This window comes from Glycine max, chromosome 7, assembly GCF_000004515.6.
Source record: "Glycine max cultivar Williams 82 chromosome 7, Glycine_max_v4.0, whole genome shotgun sequence".
In the NCBI taxonomy this organism is placed as follows: Eukaryota; Viridiplantae; Streptophyta; class Magnoliopsida; order Fabales; family Fabaceae; genus Glycine; species Glycine max.
Window position 1 is genome coordinate 11,548,842 of NC_038243.2, and position 21,596 is coordinate 11,570,437.

Consider the following 21,596-nt stretch of genomic DNA (forward strand, 5'->3'; position numbering starts at 1 on the left):
TGAAGAATCCCCTGAAAAAATTCTTGAAGGGGATTTGGTCAACTCATTTTTCCAAAAAATTCAACCACCCATTTTTTTAATAAAGAATCCTATTTTTGAGCTACTTAGAGGCGTGTTTTGGAAAAATGAGTTGACTAGATCCCCTTCGTCAATTTTCTAGGGGATTCTTTATTCAATTTCGAGCATTTTGACATATTATGGGGCTCAAACGGACATTCCTATCAAAAGTTATACCCGTTTCAAGTTAATTTTTTTTTTTTGTAAAAAAAGCATTTCGTCATTACGAATGGTGGGACCCGCCACGTGGATAGTGTCTCACCATCGCCACTGGCAAGTTCCACCAGCTTTTGCCACGTGTCCAACTCGCCAACTCCATTGGCGAGTTCCCTCCAAAAACAGACCCCCTCTGAAAAAAGTTTCGAAACAACCCCCTATTGGGAATAAGTTTATAAAAGGAACCTGCTTTGGTCAATTTGCCTCACATTGAATACATCTAAAAATTGAAATTAAAACTTATAAAAATAACATTTTGAGTCCAAAAGTAAGTTAGCAAATTGATGAGTTTATTAAAAATATAGAAGAAAACTTACAAGATTATTAAATTTGGTGCTTAATAAATAGTTTAATATATGATTGTATTTTGTTTTTAATTTTTTAACTAATTAATTTAACTTAATTTTTTTAATTAAGTAAGTTATCTGAATCTTATATGGAGTTTTAATCATTTTCGTCTTTTTTTAATTGAATTTTAATCATTTTTAAAAGAAATTGACAATATTTAAAAATAATATTGTATTATAATACAAAATATTTATCATAATTACTATAATTTTAATTATAATATAATTTATATATTTAAAAATACTTATTATAAAGTTTAATTATATAAAAATAGTTTTAAGAAATTATATAAAAATAAACCGTAATAATTTACACATGATCTTTTAAGTTTTTTTATCTATGTTAATAACTTGTCAAATTGGTAACTTACATTTCTTTTTTTTTAAAGAAAAGAAAAATATTGTCATTTGCCATCGGGTAAACGGCTAAGTGCATGTGAAACATGACAAAAATTGAATTCTTTTGTACTAAAAATATTATTTATGTCGATTTTAATTTCAACTTCAGTTATTTCTAATCTGACGGACCATAATATATTCGAGAGAACTGAAGACACCAACAGTTCGAGAGGCTCCAAACTCGATTGTGCAGCACTGAGACTGAACAAGGGTAGTAGAAAAAAGTTAAAATTAGTGTTATAAAACCCGGTTCGGCCCGGTCCAATCGATATTTGATGACCTAATCGTACCGATTTTGCTATTGGACCGTTCATGCATCTGACTCGGGATGATCCGATCAAATCCGACTGATTTTGAGGAAACTTGATGGCTAACCGATTTTACAAACCCGAATGGGAGCTATGATAAAAAAATAAAAAAAATGGACCATCCATGCCACCATCTTCCCCAACTCTGATGCCTGTCACCTATTTAATCGCTACCCTTCCGTTGCCACCTGCCTCACCCTCTTCCCCGCCGACCTCCTCAATGCCACCACCCTCTCCCACGCCATCTCTGCCTACTCCGACGCTTCCACATGGCCTCTCCCTACACCCTTGAAGACCCTATAGACCCTCAAAGAGACCTTCTCAAACCCACGGTTCAGGGCACCCTGAATGTCCTAACCGCCACAAGGCATGTAGGTGTGCGGCGATGGTGGCAACAACGTTGATCATGGAGGCGACGAGGAAGGAGAAGACGAACTCAACAGAGTTCTAAAGGCGGATCATGATGACGTCGCCCTTGTAGATTTTGAGGTTGGACAATCCGACGATGATCTTGCAGGAAATGAGGTGCATCTCGTCATAGGTGAAGGTTTTTTCGACAGGTCCGACATAAGGCATGGCCAGTCGGCAAATTCGGAGAGGTTCTCAAAGCAGTAGGCGTGGAGAGGGAGGTGGTTGGAGATTGGTATATCTGATAATTTTGATTTGAAGACATGGCTAGTTTGGGGATCACAAACTTGGTTTTGATCAGTTTTTGGGGTTGACACCTCTTTGGCATCAAGAGAAGGCGCTACAATTATCATGGAGTCATATATAATTTTGAATTTTTTTAATATATATTGGGTCAAACCGGGGTAATTATTGGTCCATCGGTTAGACCACTAACTCACTACCTCGACCGTGTCAATGAGCGAACTGGGTTTCATAACATTGGTTAAAATATTAAAATAACTTAGAAATTTGTTAACATGATATCACATGATTGGTAGATAATTTTGTTCTTTAGGTATATGATCATGGGTTCTATTTATGGCTTAACATATGAAAAAATATATGTGGATATCTTGGAGGATTAGTCTTTCACTTTCCACTAAGAAATATCCCGATTAACAAAACAAAAGAAAACTTACAAATTTCGTATTTTAAAAACAATAACAAGAAAAAAATAAAAATATTTTTGCAAGACAAAAAAATTATTTTAGACACAACATTCATTATAGTTAAACCCTAACCTTGTGTTTGTGTTTGGTTGAGCATTTTAACAATTTAAGGAAGTTGAATTGGATAAAGTAATTCAAATGTCATATATTTCAATTTTTTTTATACAATAATTCAGTTTTCACCAATATATACAAATTTCATTTTAAAATATTTATTTTAAAATTTCATATTAAACTTTAAATAAAATGAATATTAGCCAATTTTTAAATATTTAATTCAAAAATAATATTAAGCATTAACTTTTTTTTATGCTATTTTTCTTCTAAATTTACAAAATATTTTAAGATTATATTATATATGAGCATTTACAATATGTTTACAACACCTTCAAAGCACCATTACCACACCACAAGACATTTAATATACCAATATAATATGAAGTGGGTTTGAACTGAAAAAAAAGGAAATATTTAATTTTGACTAACAACAATTAACAATAGCAATTAATGAAGGGTCAAGACATGCACTTCTTAGATCTAAATAAGGATGTCAAAAGAAAATGAAAAAAAATAATCTATCAAGGAAATAATATTACAACTTTGATTACATCAGAAGCAATTAAGTCCAAATCATCATATTTTGGGTGTATGAAATCACCAATATATGACAATTTGCTTCAACCAGCAACTATCCCATGCAAATAAATAAGATATTTAAAAGTGTATAAAAACTAAATTAGATATTGAGAGTCAGCTTTAATGATCTTAACATGAACTATTTGAAAAGAAACTATTACAATGAACTAAATACAAAAGAGAACAACCACTGCCAATACCATTAGGTAATTAATTAAAAAAATATCTCGTGATTTTAGTATTAATACTAGAAAATGGATAGCAAATTTAGAGAGTCAAGTTCTTATTACACGAGAAAAAATTGTTAAATTAGGAACCATACTGGTGAAAAGGCACAATGTTCAAAAAGGTAGAAAATCAACACATGGACATATCGAAAACATGTCATTATATTATTTAGGGACCTATATTCAGCCGATGTCAATGCTTATTTAAACAGGTCAAACCTCAATTAAGTGCATCCTTTTTTCCCCTCATCTAGAAGTTGAACAGAATGAGATGGTGAAGGGAGCAATTGCCAATTGATAACAAAGGATAACTTTATAAATTTGAAAATATAAAGATAATAGAATATTATAATTTCATAAATTTGAGAAGCACTTAAATTGTTTTTAACTCAATCCCACTCCAAATGTTTTAGAAGAAACTGCGTAATTGACCAACTATAGTTTTGTAGTTAACACTAATCCAAACAAAACAAGTTTGTTATGTAACACGTATATATATACTCCAAAATTAACTTGTATTAGTAGAGATTTCTTTCAAAAAGATTGTGCCATCAGTATCGTACATATACATCATGGAGCAAACAACCTTGCGAATTGTCTTGCTAGCTTGGGGAGTCAAGCTCCTAAGGATCATCCGAATTTCAATTCTCCTCTTCTAGGGGCGCTTGATATGTTTCTTAGAGATTTAACAGTTGTGTCTTAAGCTTTCTTCGTTCTTTAGTTTTCCCACTATCCAAGAAAAAAAAAACGATAAAATGATAACAATTGGTAAAAATACCATTGTAAAAACCATAACAAAATCAGAATCACAAACAGAAAAATACAATTCACAACAATAATTCATATCATCTTCTCATAACAATATTAGAATAAAGCTTTGATAATTTCTTTCCAACAACAAGTGCAGAAAAAATACAAAATCTAACGTTTTACCCCATGACAACAATGGCAACTGCATGTTCTGCAACTCAGCACTGGAAACAGACACTCACTTATTTTTTGATTGCTCATTTGCTCAGGAATATATTATGGTTTAGGTGTTATCAATGGTTGGGGGAGCTGAGAGTATTACCAGCAAACATGAAGTGCTACTTCTGGCAACATGTTGGGAACATATCAGAGGCAAAAAAACAAAACTTGCATGGTTGGTTACATGGATGGCTATGGTGTGGGCAATTTGGAGGTAAAGGAATCTTATATTGTTCCAGGAAGGTAATAAGGATGTGGAGGCAACTTTTGATTATTGCAGGTATAAGGCATGGAGTTGGTGTTGAGCAAAACTGAAAGGTTTTGATTATCCTTTATATGCTTGGAGTGTGGATATCGATGTTGCGAGCTGTATGGAGCACTTGTCGTGAGATTTTTTGGTGCAGTCAAAGGAGATGGCTACGTGTGGTAATATGGAGTGGAAAGGAACCAATCAAATACATTTTTTTGATAGAGAATCTAAAACAGAAAGTGATCTTTCATGTTTGAAATAGATGATTTTCATTTTATTATCTAAATTTCATTTTATTTATCTAAATATCTAATTTTGTTTTATGTTTCACTTTAGTATCTATCCTTAGTTTCATTATGTGAAGTGATGACGTGACAAACTGAGTATCACATTATTAAGGTCTAATAATTAACACGTATCCAAATTTTTTACATCATTTTTTATTATTTAAATTATTTAAAAAATCTAATTTTTATATTTTATTAACTAATAAAATTAAAAGGAAAATGTGAGTTCCCTTTTCCAAAACTTGAAAACGTGAGTTCATCTTCTCAGTAATGACTTTTTGTAATGGTTGATGGTGAATGTTATCGAGGTTGAATGTGATATCTACTATGTGGAAACAAAACGAGAGAGGAGGCTAGAATTCGAAAACATCTCCTTCACGTGTATGCATTGTCGCATTCAAGAGAGGGAGTCAGAGCTACTAACATTGTTGCATTCACGTGTTCGAACTATAATAGGTATTGTAATTTTTTTCTTTTGTTTTTTTGTTTTCCCTTTCTAAGTGGTCCCCTTGTCTCCTATTATGCTGTTCAAGTGGTCTCTCTTTTGTGAAGTTCAAAATTTTTTATTTGGGTTTTTTCAGGTTTTATTAGGGTCCGAGTAAGGTATGATTAAGGGTTGATTGGGTACGATTAGGGTCTGATTAGGGTTGAACCAAGTTCGATTAGTTTATGATTTAGGTTCGACAAGGGTTCAAGTAGGCTTCAATTAGGGTTGATTAGGGTTTGATTATTGGTGGACAATAAATTGATAAAGATTATTTCTATTCTATTGCAACCATGACTTTCAAATTAAAATTGCATCACGGTGATTTCTTTCAAAGAGATCTTGTGATGTAATATGTTTGGGACTAGTGATTCTGAAAGTGTGATTGATATAGATGCCGACAAGTGGTCATTCTTTGAAGCGATTGGAATTTTAAAAGAAGACTTTGGATATGGTGATCAACCAATGAGGCTATGGTGGAAAGGGGGTGATGGTGAGTATAAGGAGACTACTATGGACAATCATGCATTGGAACCGTCTAATTATATAATTTCTAACAATTGTGAGGTGGAGTTTTTTGTGGAATGTGTTGGTGGTAATGAGGGGGTTGCAGATGACAATTTTTATGGTAATTCTGAAGACAATAGTGATGAATAAGTGAATGATGTCTAGTTATATGACTCTGAGGAGGAAATGACAATTGAATTGGATGATGGTTTTGATTTACCTATTCCAAAAATTGGTAGACTGATAAATAAATGAATAAAGAGGTCGACTATAAAAAAGGTGTGTAATCCGAGGGAGGAAGGTGTAGCAAGTGATAATGCTGGTGCTAGTGTTTTTGTTCATAATGATGATGACAAAACTAACAATCAATGTGTACGTGTTGAATTAATTTATGTATTTGATTATTACATTAGCCAGGAGGAAAAATTACCAAGTAAAGTCGGGAGTGATGCACATTTCAAGCCAAAGGACAAGGCTGGTTGGGGTAAAAAGATTGTTGGTGGAGGTCAACTAATAGGGATAAGAGGGCTTAACACAACTATGTGAATGTTAGTAACAATTTATTTGTGACACCCACTTTACCTAAAGATGATATTGAAGATGGGCATGTTGTGGACAATTGTGCAATGATGATTCAAATAAAAAGGTATTTAAGAAAAAATATGAAAGAGACGAGCAAGAGCAAGGTGTATGCATCACTGAATATCTCTTGGGTGTACATTTTGTATGGACTTTTAGTTTAATGTTTCTATTCAGGGAGCGTGGTTATTGGCAAGAACTTCTTGAATCCATTGTTTGGGCTCATAATAAATTAAAAGTTGCTCCTGCTACTCAGCCTAAAACCTTGAGCATTATAAAAGGACGTGCTCTAGAAGTAACACATTACCTTCTAGGTGGAATTGTCACAACATCGACATTCTTCTTAGCAAGAATTATTGCAGTAGAATTGATATATTTTAGTTCCTATTTTGTAATTAAATTAAATGAAATTTTTATAAAATTAAACTATTTCCATAATTAGAATTAATTAGTTTCTTCAATGTAACGTTATTAAACAATAAACCGACTTTATGGTAAATATTTGTTTATAAAATAGTATATCTAAGCCCTTTTGTTGATTACATTGGAAACTTTTCTTTATTGTCATTCAAAATCATTTTTTAATAGTTCATCCACTTTAAGATTTTAACTAGGTATAGTCATAAAAAAACAAAACTTAAAGAGAGAATGCACTTAGTACTAGAAGATGGAAATTGACCCATCAAGGTGAACCACATTAAAAAATGCAAAACAATAAATCTACTTAATTTAAATATTTTGATATAAAATTAAACATAATTATATCATGTTAAAATTTGATATGTGAATCTCTTATGGATAATTTTACATGGGTTCATCGCAATATGATTAACTATCATGCGAGTAAAACAATATTTTCAAAAGAAAAAAAAAATTATTAAGAATGAAGACGTTTGACTGGGTGACATCATTGACAAAATGATGGGTTGATGACTCTCGCTTAAGATGCAAAGAACAACAGAGTCAACAACTCAATGGTTCACTGGTCAAGAATACACACAATCATATATAGCCCAAATTAGGAACCAAAGACTAATTAAGCTCATTGTGTAGGTTAGAATTTCTTGCCAGAACATAACAAGAAGTTGTTGCAATCAGGTTCATATCCTTAATTTAAAATTAATTTTTTTTATTTCATCTTAGTAAAAAATTATTCTGTTATTCTTCTTAATGATAGACAATTTTTTTAAATATATAATAAAGTTCAAAATTATCAAATAAACTCTTAAATAGACACCTTAATTTTAATCATATACCTATAATGCATGGGATGGAAAACTAGTATAACCCAAAATTGGAATCAAAGGCTAAGCTGATTTTGAGGTGAGAAATTCATGCTAGAACATAACAACAAGAACATAACAAGAAGTTGTTGCAATCAGGTTCATATCCTTAAATTAAAGTTGATTTTTTATTTATTTCATCTTAGTAAAAAATTATTCTTTGTTATTCTTCTTAATGATAGACAATTTTTTTAAAAAAATATATAATAAACTCAAAATTATCAAATAAACTCTTAAATAGACTCCTTAATTTTAATCATATACCTATAATGCATGGGATGGAAAACTAGTATAACCCAAAATTGGAATCAAAGGCTAAGCTGATTTTGAGGTGAGAAATTCATGCTAGAACATAACAACAAGTGGCAATCATTTTCATATCCTTATCTTTCACCCATCATCATGTTATTTTCTCCAACTTCATCATCACCACCTTAATGTAATTTATGAGCCTAATTAAGTTCCCCACCCGCCAACCTTCCCCACCACAACCTACCCTTTTGAGGTCGGGTTGCTTGGCACTAACGTAACACCACCATGAGTTTGAATTGCCTTGCCTGTGGCCAAATTCTTCAAAGGGTAAATTCCGATAGGGATGATGAATGTCTCCCACCACAAGAAACAAAGACGCATAAAAGGAAAGTAACTATACAAGTTGATAGAAGTTGGTCAGCGAATATGACCCCACCCAAATGTGCACGTAGTGGACCATTGGCGAAGGTTAAGACACAAGAGCATCATAGACGCACCAATAGTGAAGGGAATGTTGGACCGAGGTTGGTAAGGAGCAGTGGAATGAGAAGAGATTGGAGTTTTGAGGATTTGGCTGGGCAACAAGACAAGGGAGTTAGATGCCATTGAGATATGTATCCTTCATGGGTCATAATTAGTTGAATTTTATTGCCTTTTCCATATACATTGTGTATTCATGTGTTGGGTTAATTCTTTGGGGGAGAAATTATTACATGATCCCTGACTACTTGGTTATATTCTAGATCAGTTTTTACTTGGCATATACTCGAGTTTTTCAGTTTACTAAAAAGAATTAATAAAACTTGATTATGTGTCATGTGAAAATTAAAATATGTAATAATTTCTCATGTCTTGGGAGTGTGAGAGTGTGGGAGATGTAAAAAGGGGATCAGTGGAATTCTGACATGGTGTTTTAAGCGTTTGGCAAATTATGGGAGGGCTTTTTTTTCACCATATAGTAAATTAAATCCCTTTTTTGTTGTTAGTTTTTCTTTCTATGATTCTTTCCAATTTTGTGTCATTCATGGATGACTTTCTTGTCACTTAATTATCATTTTCTCTTTGTTGCACCCTAGATCAACAAATGATAAAAATGATTGAAATTAAAATGCAAAAGTCTTTTTTTTCTTACAATAATGACAACAAAGTTTGAACTTAAAATATCGTATACAAATCTCTTTATAACTTAGTCAATCTTAATAAATTATTAAAATGTTTAAGCTAAACAAGGTTTGTTATATTTGAGATAAATAAGACTAAATTTTATTGGATGTCTGACAAAATTCATAAAGAATATTAAGTATTTTACACATTGTATAAATATTTTAAATGTAAGTAAAATCAATTATATATATATATATATATATATATATATATATATATATATATATAAAATATAATATAACACTCCTAATATGGATAAATATTATTTACAAAATTCAAATACATGGCTAACGTACATACATAATATAACATGGATGGAAGCTCTCGTGCCAACCTCAGTTGAGCTTGTTCTGGTGGCATATTTCGTAATGCTATGGGTCAATTGCTTTATGATTATTCGGGTTTGTGTGGATATACAATATCTCTCTGCATTGAACTCATGCTATTTACAATGGGCTTAAGTTGGCGTGGAATCTAACTTTGGTCATCCCATTTGAGAGTCAGATTCTCAAACTATGATCAACCTGATAATTAGAGAGTCAATGTTGTTCACTCGTATATATGCTCCTATGATCTAGGTTATCAAGAAGCTGGTTGCTAAAGATTGAAACATCATCATGCATCTCACGCTACGTGAAGAAAACTCTTGTGCTGATTAATTAGTTGGCCAACAAATGATCCCTTGATAACGTGGCTCTTTCCTCTCTTGTAACTTGTCCTTCTGGTTTAGTGGTTTTAGTCTTGGCTGATGCTTTAGGGACTATCCCTGTCCAGAGACATTAACCCTCTTGTTCTATCATTTTCCCTTGATAAAAAATAATACTATAAATCCTTCTATATATGTAAACTATAATTAGAATAACTATCTTGAATGAAAGCTCTTTTAGTTGTTATTCTTGAGCGTGAGTATTTTAAGAGTTTTTTTTTTTTCCATCTCTTTCAACCTCTAGTTCTAATTTAAATTTCAATTTTTAAAAAGAAATTACGAATAATTAAAAATAATAATATATCAGATATAAATTATTTATTATAAATTTAAAATATAACTTTTATGCTCAAAAATATTTATTTATTATAAAATTTATTCAAAATATAATTTATATATTATAAATTATAAATTTTAGTTATATAAAATAAATATTTATTTTTTGCAATATATTTGTTAAAATATAGTAGTAATAATTTATTTATATAAAATTATTCACTTCCTCTTTTATCTTGATATACATGTAATCGGTGCTAATCAATCCATATTTAATTTTATAATAAACGGAAGATTCTAGATCGAATATCATATTAATTAATCTTAATATCATCCAAATAAAAATATCTGTTTGCTGTATGTGTATCAGTGTATCTATTGTGTCACTCTCACATGTGCCTTTTTCTCTTAATCCCTCTCACTACACGGTTCCTTTATTTTTTATTTCTATTTTTTGGTTGAAAGAGATAAGAAACAACAAAACGAAATCAAAGATTAAAATTCTCAATTCAAAAGCACCAAGGAACCCGGAGCTGTATCAACAATCTGCTGAAGAGTTCTCTTCCCACAACGTATGTCTTGTATTCCTAAATCAATCTTATCTTTTGAATTTTTTTATTATGATTATCATTGAAGAAAGAGACAAATTACAATCTTAATTATTATTTTTAATTTTAATTCAAAAAAATAAAGAAAGAAAAAAATTGGAATGCACTTCTATTCATAAATTGACTCACAATATAGTCAGTTTTTGTTTCCAAATTTGAAGGACCAACGCCCAAAGGCAACCAAACTAAACAAAGTCCAGACTTTTCGAATAAGAAAAAATTATTTATACCAAAAGAGTATTATTAATAAGTAATTTTTATTATCCTTATTTAACAAGGGTGTTTCTGTTACTGGGTCTTTCAAAAATCTTCTCTTTTCTCTCATCCGATCAGAAAAATCAGATTTTTAGTTCTTGGGTAAGACTAATTCTTTTTCGAACGCTAGATTGTTTTCTTAATAATCTGATGAGTGATTATTAGCTTCTGAATAATCTGAACCTACGAAAGGTTTTATATTTTTGAATTTGTTGTTTATCTGTTTGAGTAGTGAGAACTAAAATTTGTTTAGCACGTTGTGCCCTTTGAGTTTGTCGGTTCTTTTTTTTTTTTTTTTCACTCCAAGAATTGAAAAGAGAGCATTTTTTTAGTATATGATTAATCAGTTTTGGAATTATTCATTTGATTGTAATAAGTGTATATATCAAAATTTGTTTTGTGTCTATGGTTATTATGCTATGCTTGGTAAATTGTTTGGTATGTTACTGTATAGTTCATGACAAGACAAATCGTTATCATGTTCTTGTGCTTGCTTTATATGAAGAATGTAGTAGTTTTTGTTAACTAATTTTTTTATAATGAAAATAAAAGAATGTCACAGATCGAAGTGAAAGCAATATCTTGTGGGCTATTTCTTGTTTTTTGAGGAAACTTGTGATTCATGTGTTTTCAGTTATGATACTGTGGCCTTTTCATGTTCTTTGAGCAGTGAATTTGAGTGATTTGTGAAAATGGGCCACCCGGAGAATATAAATGCCCTTGCATTTTCCAGACAAAAGGTTCTTGTGCCAGTTAAAGTCCACATGGGTGACGATGCTTGTGGCGTGGAAACAGTGCCGATCAAACAAATTCCTTCATCTGGTGGAGAGGAGGATGTGGAAGTTGATATCATTGGGTGCTCAAATTTGGGGAAAGCTTCTCTGATGGAAGATTCTTGTGAGGATGCCCCCGAGTGTTCCAGTTCTTTTGGTGATACAGGAGCTGGCACCGAGAATGCCGCATCCTTTAGCGATACTGAAGTTGAATCAAGAAAGCGTGTAGACGATCCATCCTCATCAAAGTGTGATGATCAGTTCGAATCATGCCAAGGAAGGTATTTTTCGCTTTGAATTGTTTCAGGCACCTGTTCTTTGTACAAAAAGCAAGAATACAGAAATGGAAGAAAATAAAAAATAAAAAACTGAAAACTGATACCTCTTCCCTTTGTGTAGAATGCTTTTTTTTTTCCAGTTCATAGGGAAGCTATAGACCTTTATACTTTATTGTGAAAGTTGATTATCTAGATTAGGTGGCATTATTAACTGCCTCATTCTTCTTTCTTCTTCTTCTTCTTCTTCTTGGGTTTGGTGTTTTCTTTTATGACTGAGTGTTTGGAGGTTTTTTTTTTTATCGCAAAATATTGGTATGTAAGTTTTGTTAGAAATGTCATTTGGGGTATTCAAACCCGCAATCTCACCCCCTCCCTTTTCCCTTCACCCTTCCGCAACCACTGGGCCAACCTTATATGTCCGACTGAGTGATTGGATATTTGGTTTATCTTTCAATTTGCTGGTTTGTTGTTCTTCACTTCTAATTTTTCAAACTTCAGTAAACCCCACTCACGTTTTCTTTATTTTTTCTGGTGCTGGTGTGAAAATTTTGATTAGTTTGATGTACGGAAAATAATTTGAAGGCAAATAATTTGATGGCGTGTTCATAAATGAGTGAAGATTAAAAGCATCAGTTTTGTATCATGGAGGTAACTATTTGATGTTGTTTCAGAAGTGCTGCAGATCACTGGTTTATAGGTTATTATAAGAATAGTTTATTAAATGAAAAGCCTACTCATGCTAAAGGGTGTGAGACACCAATTTCTTCTTGCTAGAGTTCTTGACTTCTTGACTAGAGGTGACAATATAGAAAATGACGCTTTTAATTGGTTATTATAACCATAAAGATTCATCCAATGTCTGGATCCAGCCCCCATCTAAATCAGTTGTTTTATCTGAATTCCAGCAGGCAACAACAAACTCATGCTAAATAGGTTATTATAGTAATATTTTATTAAACTACTCTTTGAAGCAGAGATCAAGAACAAAAATAAAGCTGTGAAGAGACAAAGTATAGGGAAGATTGCCATTTAGAACAAAAAAAGAAAGAAAGAAGAAAGCTTAAAAGAGATGAGCAACTACAACATACAAGCATGAAAATAAATAATTATAACCATAAAGATAATTACATTAGTTTTGGATGTATTGACAAAACCTTAACTCTGAAATTTTCCTTGCCTACAATATTTTCTTTCTAGTTTCTCAGTTGAGGTAAACAAAACTTGATTTCTGTTTGTTTAAGTTTGAAGGTTATTCAGACTTAAAATCCCCTTCAATCTGCAGTAATATGCAACCCACATACCAGATTAGGGAGATTCATGAAGGGTGAGCTGGGCGTAGGCGTAGGTGTAGAGCGAAGAGTGAGGGCTGATCTGAGTGTCTGGTGTTTTTTTTTTCTCTCTCTCAATATCTTGAGTAATGGTTCAGTTCAGTTCAGCAGTTCGTATAGAAGTAGTTTGGTTTTTAAAAACTGAACTGAACAATCAGTTCAGTTTTTATTGAAAAAAGTTCAGTTATTTTATTTTACACCTGTTCAATTGAGTTTGGTTTTTTAGCCACCCCTAGACATGTCTACACTCCATTTTTTCTTCTCATCACCCTTACTTTTTGTGAAAGAAAGTCAACTGTTTAAACAAGGTTGTAATGATTCATAGCCATTATTGATTCAAAGTTACTGTTCGGAAGACTGAGAGCATGCATTGGATCAAATTGCATGATTCAAATTGTGATCCTTGTGCTACATGTATCAATGTCTAATTGTTTGTCTTGTAGTCTAATTGTTTTTCTTGGGACCGATTTACCTTAAATTAGCTATATTCCCTGAAATAAAGATTTAATAAATCTTGTCACATGCATAGTGAATGTGCATTACAGCTATCTTCCTAACTATGATCTATATCAGTTTCTTGTTCTTGTCTTAATTGAAAAATACCTCTGAAAGTCAGACACAACTTATACTAGGGGGCTGCATTTTAAGATTGACATTACAGAAAATTCTATTTTGATATGAGTAATACAGTCAGCTCTAAAATAAGATTTTGAATGTCATTTATGATTAAAGTTTCTGATGTGTTTGATTTGAATGTCAATTATTTGTATTTGTTTTTTACAATTTACTCTATTGTGATGTATTTTTCAGAAAGAAAAGGATGACAAAAGGTTTGACAAGTCATTGGAGGAGGTTCATACACCCTATTTCACGGCGCTGTAAGTGGATTGAATTGCAGATGAAGCAACTTCAGTCTCAAGCACGTAAATATGAGAAAGAGCTTGCAGCATACAATTACACAAAGCAGCTTGATTTTGCACACTTTACATCAGAAGACTCTAATATCAAATCTATCCCTATATCTGATCGGATGCATAGAAATAAAGTTATGAAGAGGAACAAAAGAAAAAGAGTTGAAGAACAGTGTGATATAGAATTATACATGTCTAACCATAGTTTATTCTCCTATTACGGTATGTCATTTCTTTATTTGTTAGTATTTATATTTGTATCTTTTTGTTTTATAATTTTTTTCTTGTCTTCTTCCAGAGAAAACAGATTGTACTGCTGTTTTGAAAGATGTTTGTGATGTTGGTATAGGTGAGTAGCATTAATATACATGGTGCCGTGTTTCTTATTTATATAACTGGCAAAAATTATCTCACCATAAAATTGTAAAACTGTGGATCAAACAAGCACAAAGAATTCAATGCACAGTTTTTCCTCTTGATTTTCACAAATTACCTTATAATTATAAGTATTTGACCTTTCTTTTGGAAACAGGTTTTACTTGTTCATTTCCACGAGGGTTCTAAATTTCTAATTCTACATTCTGTTTTATTTGATATCAGGAGGCGTCAATGATAGGGACAAAGAATTCAAGCTGAATAATGAGTGGTCTTTTGGAGAGTATGGAAATGTTGATAAATCCTTGAATGACATCATTCAGAAGATTGAAGCTATACAGTCACAAGTTCAGCAATTAAAAACTAGAATCGACATGGTGATAAGTGAAAGTGGTGGAAAGTTTTGTTCTATAATTCAATTGAGCATACATGGCCCATCTGATGGATTTAATCATTTTGATTCTACTTTCACCAGTAATGGAAACAAATTACCATTTAGTTTTCCTCATTTCTCATCTCAGCTTCAGTCTGAGTTTCACATGGGAGATCTACTTATGCCTGGAAATGCATCAGCTAGTCGTGAAGTGATGATTCCCTGTATTGAAACCACTGATGGGCCTGAGCTTGATGATCCATTGAAAGATGTAAGCTTTATATACAAACACAATAATTTGGTATGTGGGTTATGCTATTTTTCTGTCATATATTGACTGTGTATGTGGGTTATGCTATTTGTCTGTCATATATTGACTGTGTATGTGGGTTATGCTTGACATTTGGTATCTCTGTACAATAGAATTTTCCATTGCTTGCCCTATGCTTTTGGTTTTTGTAATTGCTTGTACCATCCTTGAAGGGAGTTATTCACAATGATTGAGATGCCACATAACTTCTACCTAGCTCATTCTTCTGACTTCTTTTTCGAGAATATTTTTAATATTGCTTGGTGGATGGAACTTGTTCAGTTGTTCTTTATAAATCATATTGTTGCATGAACTTGAAGGTGTTGATTGGTTAATGTCAAAATTATTTTTCTGCAGTAATTATGGTCGTGTTTCAAGGCTGATTTTCTATTGTAGTTCTCCCATGAAGCATGAATATGGCAGGCAGTGTCATATCATTGGTCAATGTGACCTATGGATATGGCCACTTGTTGCATATGCTTTCATTTCCTTTGATTTGGGTGCTCAGTGACACATCTCAGACATAGCTCATATACTGCTATATTTCAAGAATTAGGAGGGTCTGCAACGAGATTTTAGACTCTCTGAAACTCAAATGAAATTGGGATTGTTGGAAAAACATCTAATCTGGTAAAGAAGTCAATGATCTGGGTATCAGCATTTTGGGGTTCCATTTGTTTGTGTAGGATGGAGTGGGGTCTATTAGAATAGGGTTATAGAGAGAACAGAGGCCATAGTGTGAGCAGATCTGTGATGTTTTGCATCAATGAATGAAACACAAGGTTAGAGCAGCTTTGTAAAAATCAGATAAGAGTTGGGGAAAGGTGGAATGTGGTTTAGTTAGCTTGTGTAGAGTGAAATTCAGTTCAAATTGATACATTACTGAACTCTTTGATCTAAATTTACGTAAGCATTTTTTTCTTAACCAATCACAAATGTGTAATTCATGATGACTGAAATTCGGTTATAGATAGTCCTGTATTATTTCCATGTTATCCAATTTCTAGTGCGATGAAAAATTGAGATGCTCAATTCAATGTTTTTTCAAAGGAATATCCTTGGTGGTTGTGATATACTTTTTGTGTGTATTAACTTCAATTTATTTTAAAATTTAAAACCGTTTCATAAATAATTGTGTGCATATGAATATCCTAGGTTAGCTTTGCTATTCTTAGCCGGTCCCAAGCCCGGATAAAAGGAGAGGGTTGTGTTAGGCTTTCGACAGCCAACGTTAAACTTTGTCGAATCTCTATGACATGGATCAATTACGTAATAATGTGAATGCTAGGTCGTTGCCCGGAAGCAACGCGCTGTATGGCTCGAGTACAGTGTCAAAAGAGCAAGGGCCGCTGCATCGCCGCCCGGATGTAGTGAAAAGTAAGCAAGGGTTCCCACATTTTCGTGAACGGGTGTGGGTAAAGAAGCTAGTTCATGACAGGAGGATTCACTTTGGTACATGGAATATAGGCACACTTACTGGAAAATCTATGGAAATAGTGGATGTTATAGTGAGGAGGAAGATCAATTTTATGTACCTACAAGAAACTAAGTGGACAGGTGAAAAAGCGAAAGAATTAGACAGCTCGGGATTTAAGCTGTGGTATACGGGAAAAATCAGATCAAGAAATGGGGTAGGGATTATTGTGGACAAGGAGTGGAAGAAGGATGTCGTGGATGTAAGAAGAGTAGGAGATCGTATCATAGTCTTAAAATTGGTAGTGGGACAGGACACCTTTAATGTTATTAGTGGGTACGCACCTCAGGTTGGGTTAGCAGAACACTTTAAGGTAAAATTTTGGGAGGATCTAGAAGGGGTACTTCAGGATATACCCCAAGGAGAGAAAGTTTTCCTAGGAGGGATCTCAATGGACATGTAGGTAGCGTGGCTAGAGGTTTTGAGGGGGTGCATGGGGGTTTTGGCCTAGGGGAGATGAATGGGGAGGGTAAATCCATCTTGGAGTTTTCGGAGGCTTTGGATCTTTCTATAGCCAATACATGGTTTAAGAAAAGAGAGGAACATCTTATCACTTACAAAAGTGGAGGGACATGTTCTCAGATAGATTTCTTCCTTATCAGGAAGTCTGATAGGAAGTATTGCTTGAACTGTAAAGTTATCCCGGGAGAGAGCTTGACTACCCAACATAGAGTTTTGGTTATGGATGTAAGAATTAGAGATAGGGCAAAGAGAAGAAGTCCTCTGGTAGCACCAAGGATCAAATGGTGGCACTTGAAGGGTGAGAAACAAGGAATCTTCCAACAAAAGATATGGGAGGGTTGGTGTGGACAATCACAAGGAAGTGCAAATGATATGTGGAACAAGATGTCCCAAGAGATTATTAAAGTGGCTAAAGAGACGTTGGGTGAATCTAGATGTTTTGGACCTAGGGGTAAAGAATCGTGGTGGTGGAATGAAAATGTTCAGAGCAAAGTTAGAGTAAAAAAGGAGTGTTTCAAGGAGTGGTCTAGGTGTAGAAATTCTGAAACTTGGGATAAGTATAAGATAGCTAGAAATGAAACCAAAAAGGCGGTGAGTGAGGCAAGAGCCCAAGCTTTTGACGGACTATACCAAGCTCTAGGAACCAGGGACGGAGAAAGATCTATATATAGGCTTGCTAAGGGTAGAGAGAGGAAGACTAGAGATTTGGATCAAGTAAAGTGTGTTAAGGATGAAGAAGGCAAAGTCTTAGTGCATGAAAAAGATATCAAGGAAAGGTGGAAGGCGTATTTCCACAACTTATTTAATGATGGATATGGATATGACTCTAGCAGTCTAGACACAAGAGAAGAGGACCGGAACTATAAGTACTATCGTCGGATTCAGAAACAGGAAGTAAAGGAAGCGTTGAAAAGAATGAGTAATGGTAAGGCGGTGGGGCCAGACAACATACCTATTGAAGTGTGGAAAACTCTTGGAGATAGAGGTCTTGAGTGGCTCACCGAACTCTTTAACGAAATTATGAGGTCAAAACGCATGCCGGAGGAATGGAGGAGAAGCACGTTAGTGACAATCTATAAGAACAAGGGGGATATACAAAATTGTGCAAATTATAGGGGAATCAAGCTCATGAGTCATACCATGAAATTATGGGAAAGAGTGATCGAACGGAGATTAAGAAAGGAGACTCAAGTTACTGAGAATCAATTTGGTTTCATGCCGGGAAGGTCGACCATGGAAGCGATTTATTTATTACGGCGGGTGATGGAGCAATATCGTATGGCCCAACAAGACTTGCACTTGATTTTTATTGACTTGGAGAAAGCGTATGATAGAGTGCCTAGAGAGATTTTGTGGAAAGCTCTAGAGAAGAAAGGGGTTAGGGTTGCATATATTCGAGCTATCCAAGATATGTATGATAGGGTATCGACTAGTGTTAGGACACAGGATGGAGAGTCAGACGATTTTCCCATCACAATTGGTTTACATCAAGGGTCAACCCTTAGCCCCTACCTTTTTACCTTAATTCTGGATGTCCTCACGGAACAAATCCAAGAGATAGCGCCGAGATGCATGCTTTTTGCAGATGACATAGTCCTCCTTGGAGAGTCGAGGGAGGAGTTGAATGAGACCAGCTCTAGGACCAGGGACGGAGAAAGATCTATATATAGGCTTGCTAAGGGTAGAGAGAGGAAGACTAGAGATTTGGATCACGTAAAGTGTGTTAAGGATGAAGAAGGCAAAGTCTTAGTGCATGAAAAAGATATCAAGGAAAGGTGGAAGGTGTATTTCCACAACTTATTTAATGATGGATATGGATATGACTCTAGCAGTCTAGACACAAGAGAAGAGGACCGGAACTATAAGTATTATCGTCGGATTCAGAAACAGGAAGTAAAGGAAGCGTTGAAAAGAATGAGTAACGGTAAGGCGGTGGGGCCAGACAACATACCTATTGAAGTGTGGAAAACTCTTGGAGATAGAGGTCTTGAGTGGCTCACCAAACTCTTTAATGAAATTATGAGGTCAAAACGCATGCCGGAGGAATGGAGGAGAAGCACGTTAGTGCCAATCTATAAGAACAAGGGGGATATACAAAATTGTGCAAATTATAGGGGAATCAAGCTCATGAGTCATACCATGAAATTATGGGAAAAGAGTGATCGAACGGAGATTAAGAAAGGAGACTCAAGTTACTGAGAATCAATTTGGTTTCATGCCGGGAAGGTCGACCATGGAAGCGATTTATTTATTACGGCGGGTGATGGAGCAATATCGCATGGATCAACAAGACTTGCACTTGATTTTTATTGACTTGGAGAAAGCGTATGATAGAGTGCCTAGAGAGATTTTGTGGAAAGCTCTAGAGAAGAAAGGGGTTAGGGTTGCATATATTCGAGCTATCCAAGATATGTATGATAGGGTATCGACTAGTGTTAGGACACAGGGTGGAGAGTCAGATGATTTTCCCATCACAATTGGTTTGCATCAAGGGTCAACCCTTAGCCCCTACCTTTTTACCTTAATTCTGGATGTCCTCACGGAACAAATCCAAGAGATAGCGCCGAGATGCATGCTTTTTGCAGATGACATAGTCCTCCTTGGAGAGTCGAGGGAGGAGTTGAATGAGAGGTTGGAAACTTGGAGACGAGCTCTAGAAACACATGGCTTTCGCCTAAGCAGAAGCAAATCGGAGTATATGGAATGTAAGTTCAACAAAAGTAGGAGGGTATCTAACTCAGAGGTGAAAATAGGAGACCATATTATCCCTCAAGTCACACGGTTTAAATATCTTGGGTCTGTAATACAGGATGATGGAGAAATTGAAGGGGATGTGAATCATCGCATTCAAGCAGGATGGATGAAATGGAGAAAAGCATCGGGGGTGTTATGTGATGCAAAGGTACCGATCAAGCTAATGGGAAAGTTTTATCGGACTGCGGTAAGACCGGCGATTTTGTACGGAACAGAATGTTGGGCGGTCAAGAGCCAACATGAGACTAAAGTAGGTGTAGCGGAGATGAGGATGTTGCGGTGGATGTGTGGTAAGACTCGACAGGATAAAATAAGAAACGGAGCTATTAGAGAGAGGGTTGGAGTAGCGCCTATTGTAGAGAAGATGGTGGAAAATAGACTTAGGTGGTTTGGGCATGTAGAGAGAAGACCGGTAGACTCTGTAGTGAGGAGAGTAGACCAGATGGAGAGAAGGCAAACAATTCGAGGCAGAGGAAGACCCAAAAAGACTATAAGAGAGGTTATCAAGAAGGATCTCGAACTTAATGATTTGGATAGAAATATGGTACTTGATAGAACATTATGGCGGAAGTTGATCCATGTAGCCGACCCCACCTAGTGGGATAAAGCGTTGTTGTTGTTGTTGTATTTATGGATTCTCATGTTTGTATCCCTGCCATGTCATTTTCTTGTTTTTAATAGTTGCCATATCCTCTTACTAATGTCATGTAACACGTATTCACATTCATATTACTACCTGGAACTATGAAATTGCAATTCTCATTCCCTATGGCTGGATTTACTTGTTAATGATATGGGACGCAAGCCTGCAATTATTGTTTGAAAATTTTAATTAATAACAAGAATTTTAACTATCCTGGGCTCAAGCATCCAACTACTATGCTGCTATGCCAAAAGGATTGAACAATCTCTGTGTTATTTACAAACCTTGCTTTGTGAATTTTTAATATTGGTTTTTTCTTATGTGCAGACTAAGGATGAAGTTCTTATGCAAAATCAGGCAGCTAAGGAAGAGTGGCATGGTTTTATTGATTATGATGGAACCAAGGAGTCCATTGAAGAGGATAAATTTATTTCTGATGTTCAAGTTTCAGAACCTGACCCCCATGAGAATGCTATGCATAATGAGCATTCTACTTGGATGTCATGTTCTACATTGAAGCCAAATGTCCCCAGGAAAAAAAGGAAGATATCTGCCTCTAAGAGGTTTTGCTGAATCCTATTGGAATGGCTATTCAACAAGTTGAAGGAATTGAGAATTTCTCCAACAAGTTGCAGTATGCTTCTGTCGTAATTTGTTAATTCTGGTTATTTGTTTTATACACTCTTTCATAGAGGCATTATATCAATTGTACATGATGTGAATATGGTAGTATACTCTATTCTTTTGGGAAGTTTTTATTGTTATTTGTTGGTTGGAACTATTACGTCAGTAATTGAATGAATTGAAACTATACCTTATATTCTAAAAAATTCAAGGCATTTCAAATTGTTTGTTGACATGGACAAAATGAAGGAAAATCTTTCAAATTCTTTCCATATTGGACCTTGGCATATCCTTGTTCCAAATCGAATTTCAACGTAGATGATAGAAGAAAACTAATTCTGCAATGTCATTTGTCAACAGATG

At 34.3% G+C, this 21,596-nt stretch overlaps 2 protein-coding genes across 4 annotated transcripts; both read left to right on the plus strand.

Moving 5' to 3' along the window:
- The first annotated feature begins 8,075 nt into the window (after window positions 1-8,075).
- Window positions 8,076-8,904, plus strand: LOC100808139 (uncharacterized). The gene has a single exon (NM_001254418.2). It carries the CDS (start codon window positions 8,205-8,207, stop codon window positions 8,526-8,528), a length of 324 nt encoding a protein of 107 aa, NP_001241347.1. The 5' UTR covers window positions 8,076-8,204; the 3' UTR covers window positions 8,529-8,904.
- A 1,626-nt stretch (window positions 8,905-10,530) lies between these two features.
- Window positions 10,531-21,360, plus strand: LOC100810113 (uncharacterized). 3 transcript variants are annotated; one of them, XM_014777926.3, is made up of 6 exons: window positions 10,531-10,637; window positions 11,599-11,982; window positions 14,118-14,440; window positions 14,517-14,567; window positions 14,819-15,267; window positions 20,937-21,360. In XM_014777926.3, exons 2-6 carry the CDS (start codon window positions 11,621-11,623, stop codon window positions 21,180-21,182), a joined length of 1,431 nt encoding a protein of 476 aa, XP_014633412.1. In that variant the 5' UTR covers window positions 10,531-10,637; window positions 11,599-11,620; the 3' UTR covers window positions 21,183-21,360. The 3 variants fall into 3 exon arrangements, with proteins under 3 accessions (XP_014633412.1, XP_014633411.1, XP_014633413.1); XM_014777925.2 differs by lacking the exon at window positions 10,531-10,637 and adding an exon at window positions 10,865-11,030; XM_014777927.3 differs by lacking the exon at window positions 10,531-10,637 and adding an exon at window positions 10,871-11,030 and having other exon boundaries at window positions 14,819-15,237.
- The last annotated feature ends 236 nt before the right edge of the window (window positions 21,361-21,596 follow it).

Excerpts from the sequence above, each read along its gene's own strand:
- LOC100808139 (NM_001254418.2), top strand. The coding sequence starts at position 8,205 with ATGAGTTTGAATTGCCTTGCCTGTGGCCAAATTCTTCAAAGGGTAAAT.
- LOC100810113 (XM_014777926.3), top strand. The coding sequence starts at position 11,621 with ATGGGCCACCCGGAGAATATAAATGCCCTTGCATTTTCCAGACAAAAG. Across the intron at positions 11,983-14,117 it reads TTCGAATCATGCCAAGGAAG|AAAGAAAAGGATGACAAAAG; the intron begins GTATTTTTCGCT and ends TGTATTTTTCAG. Across the intron at positions 15,268-20,936 it reads TATACAAACACAATAATTTG|ACTAAGGATGAAGTTCTTAT; the intron begins GTATGTGGGTTA and ends TCTTATGTGCAG.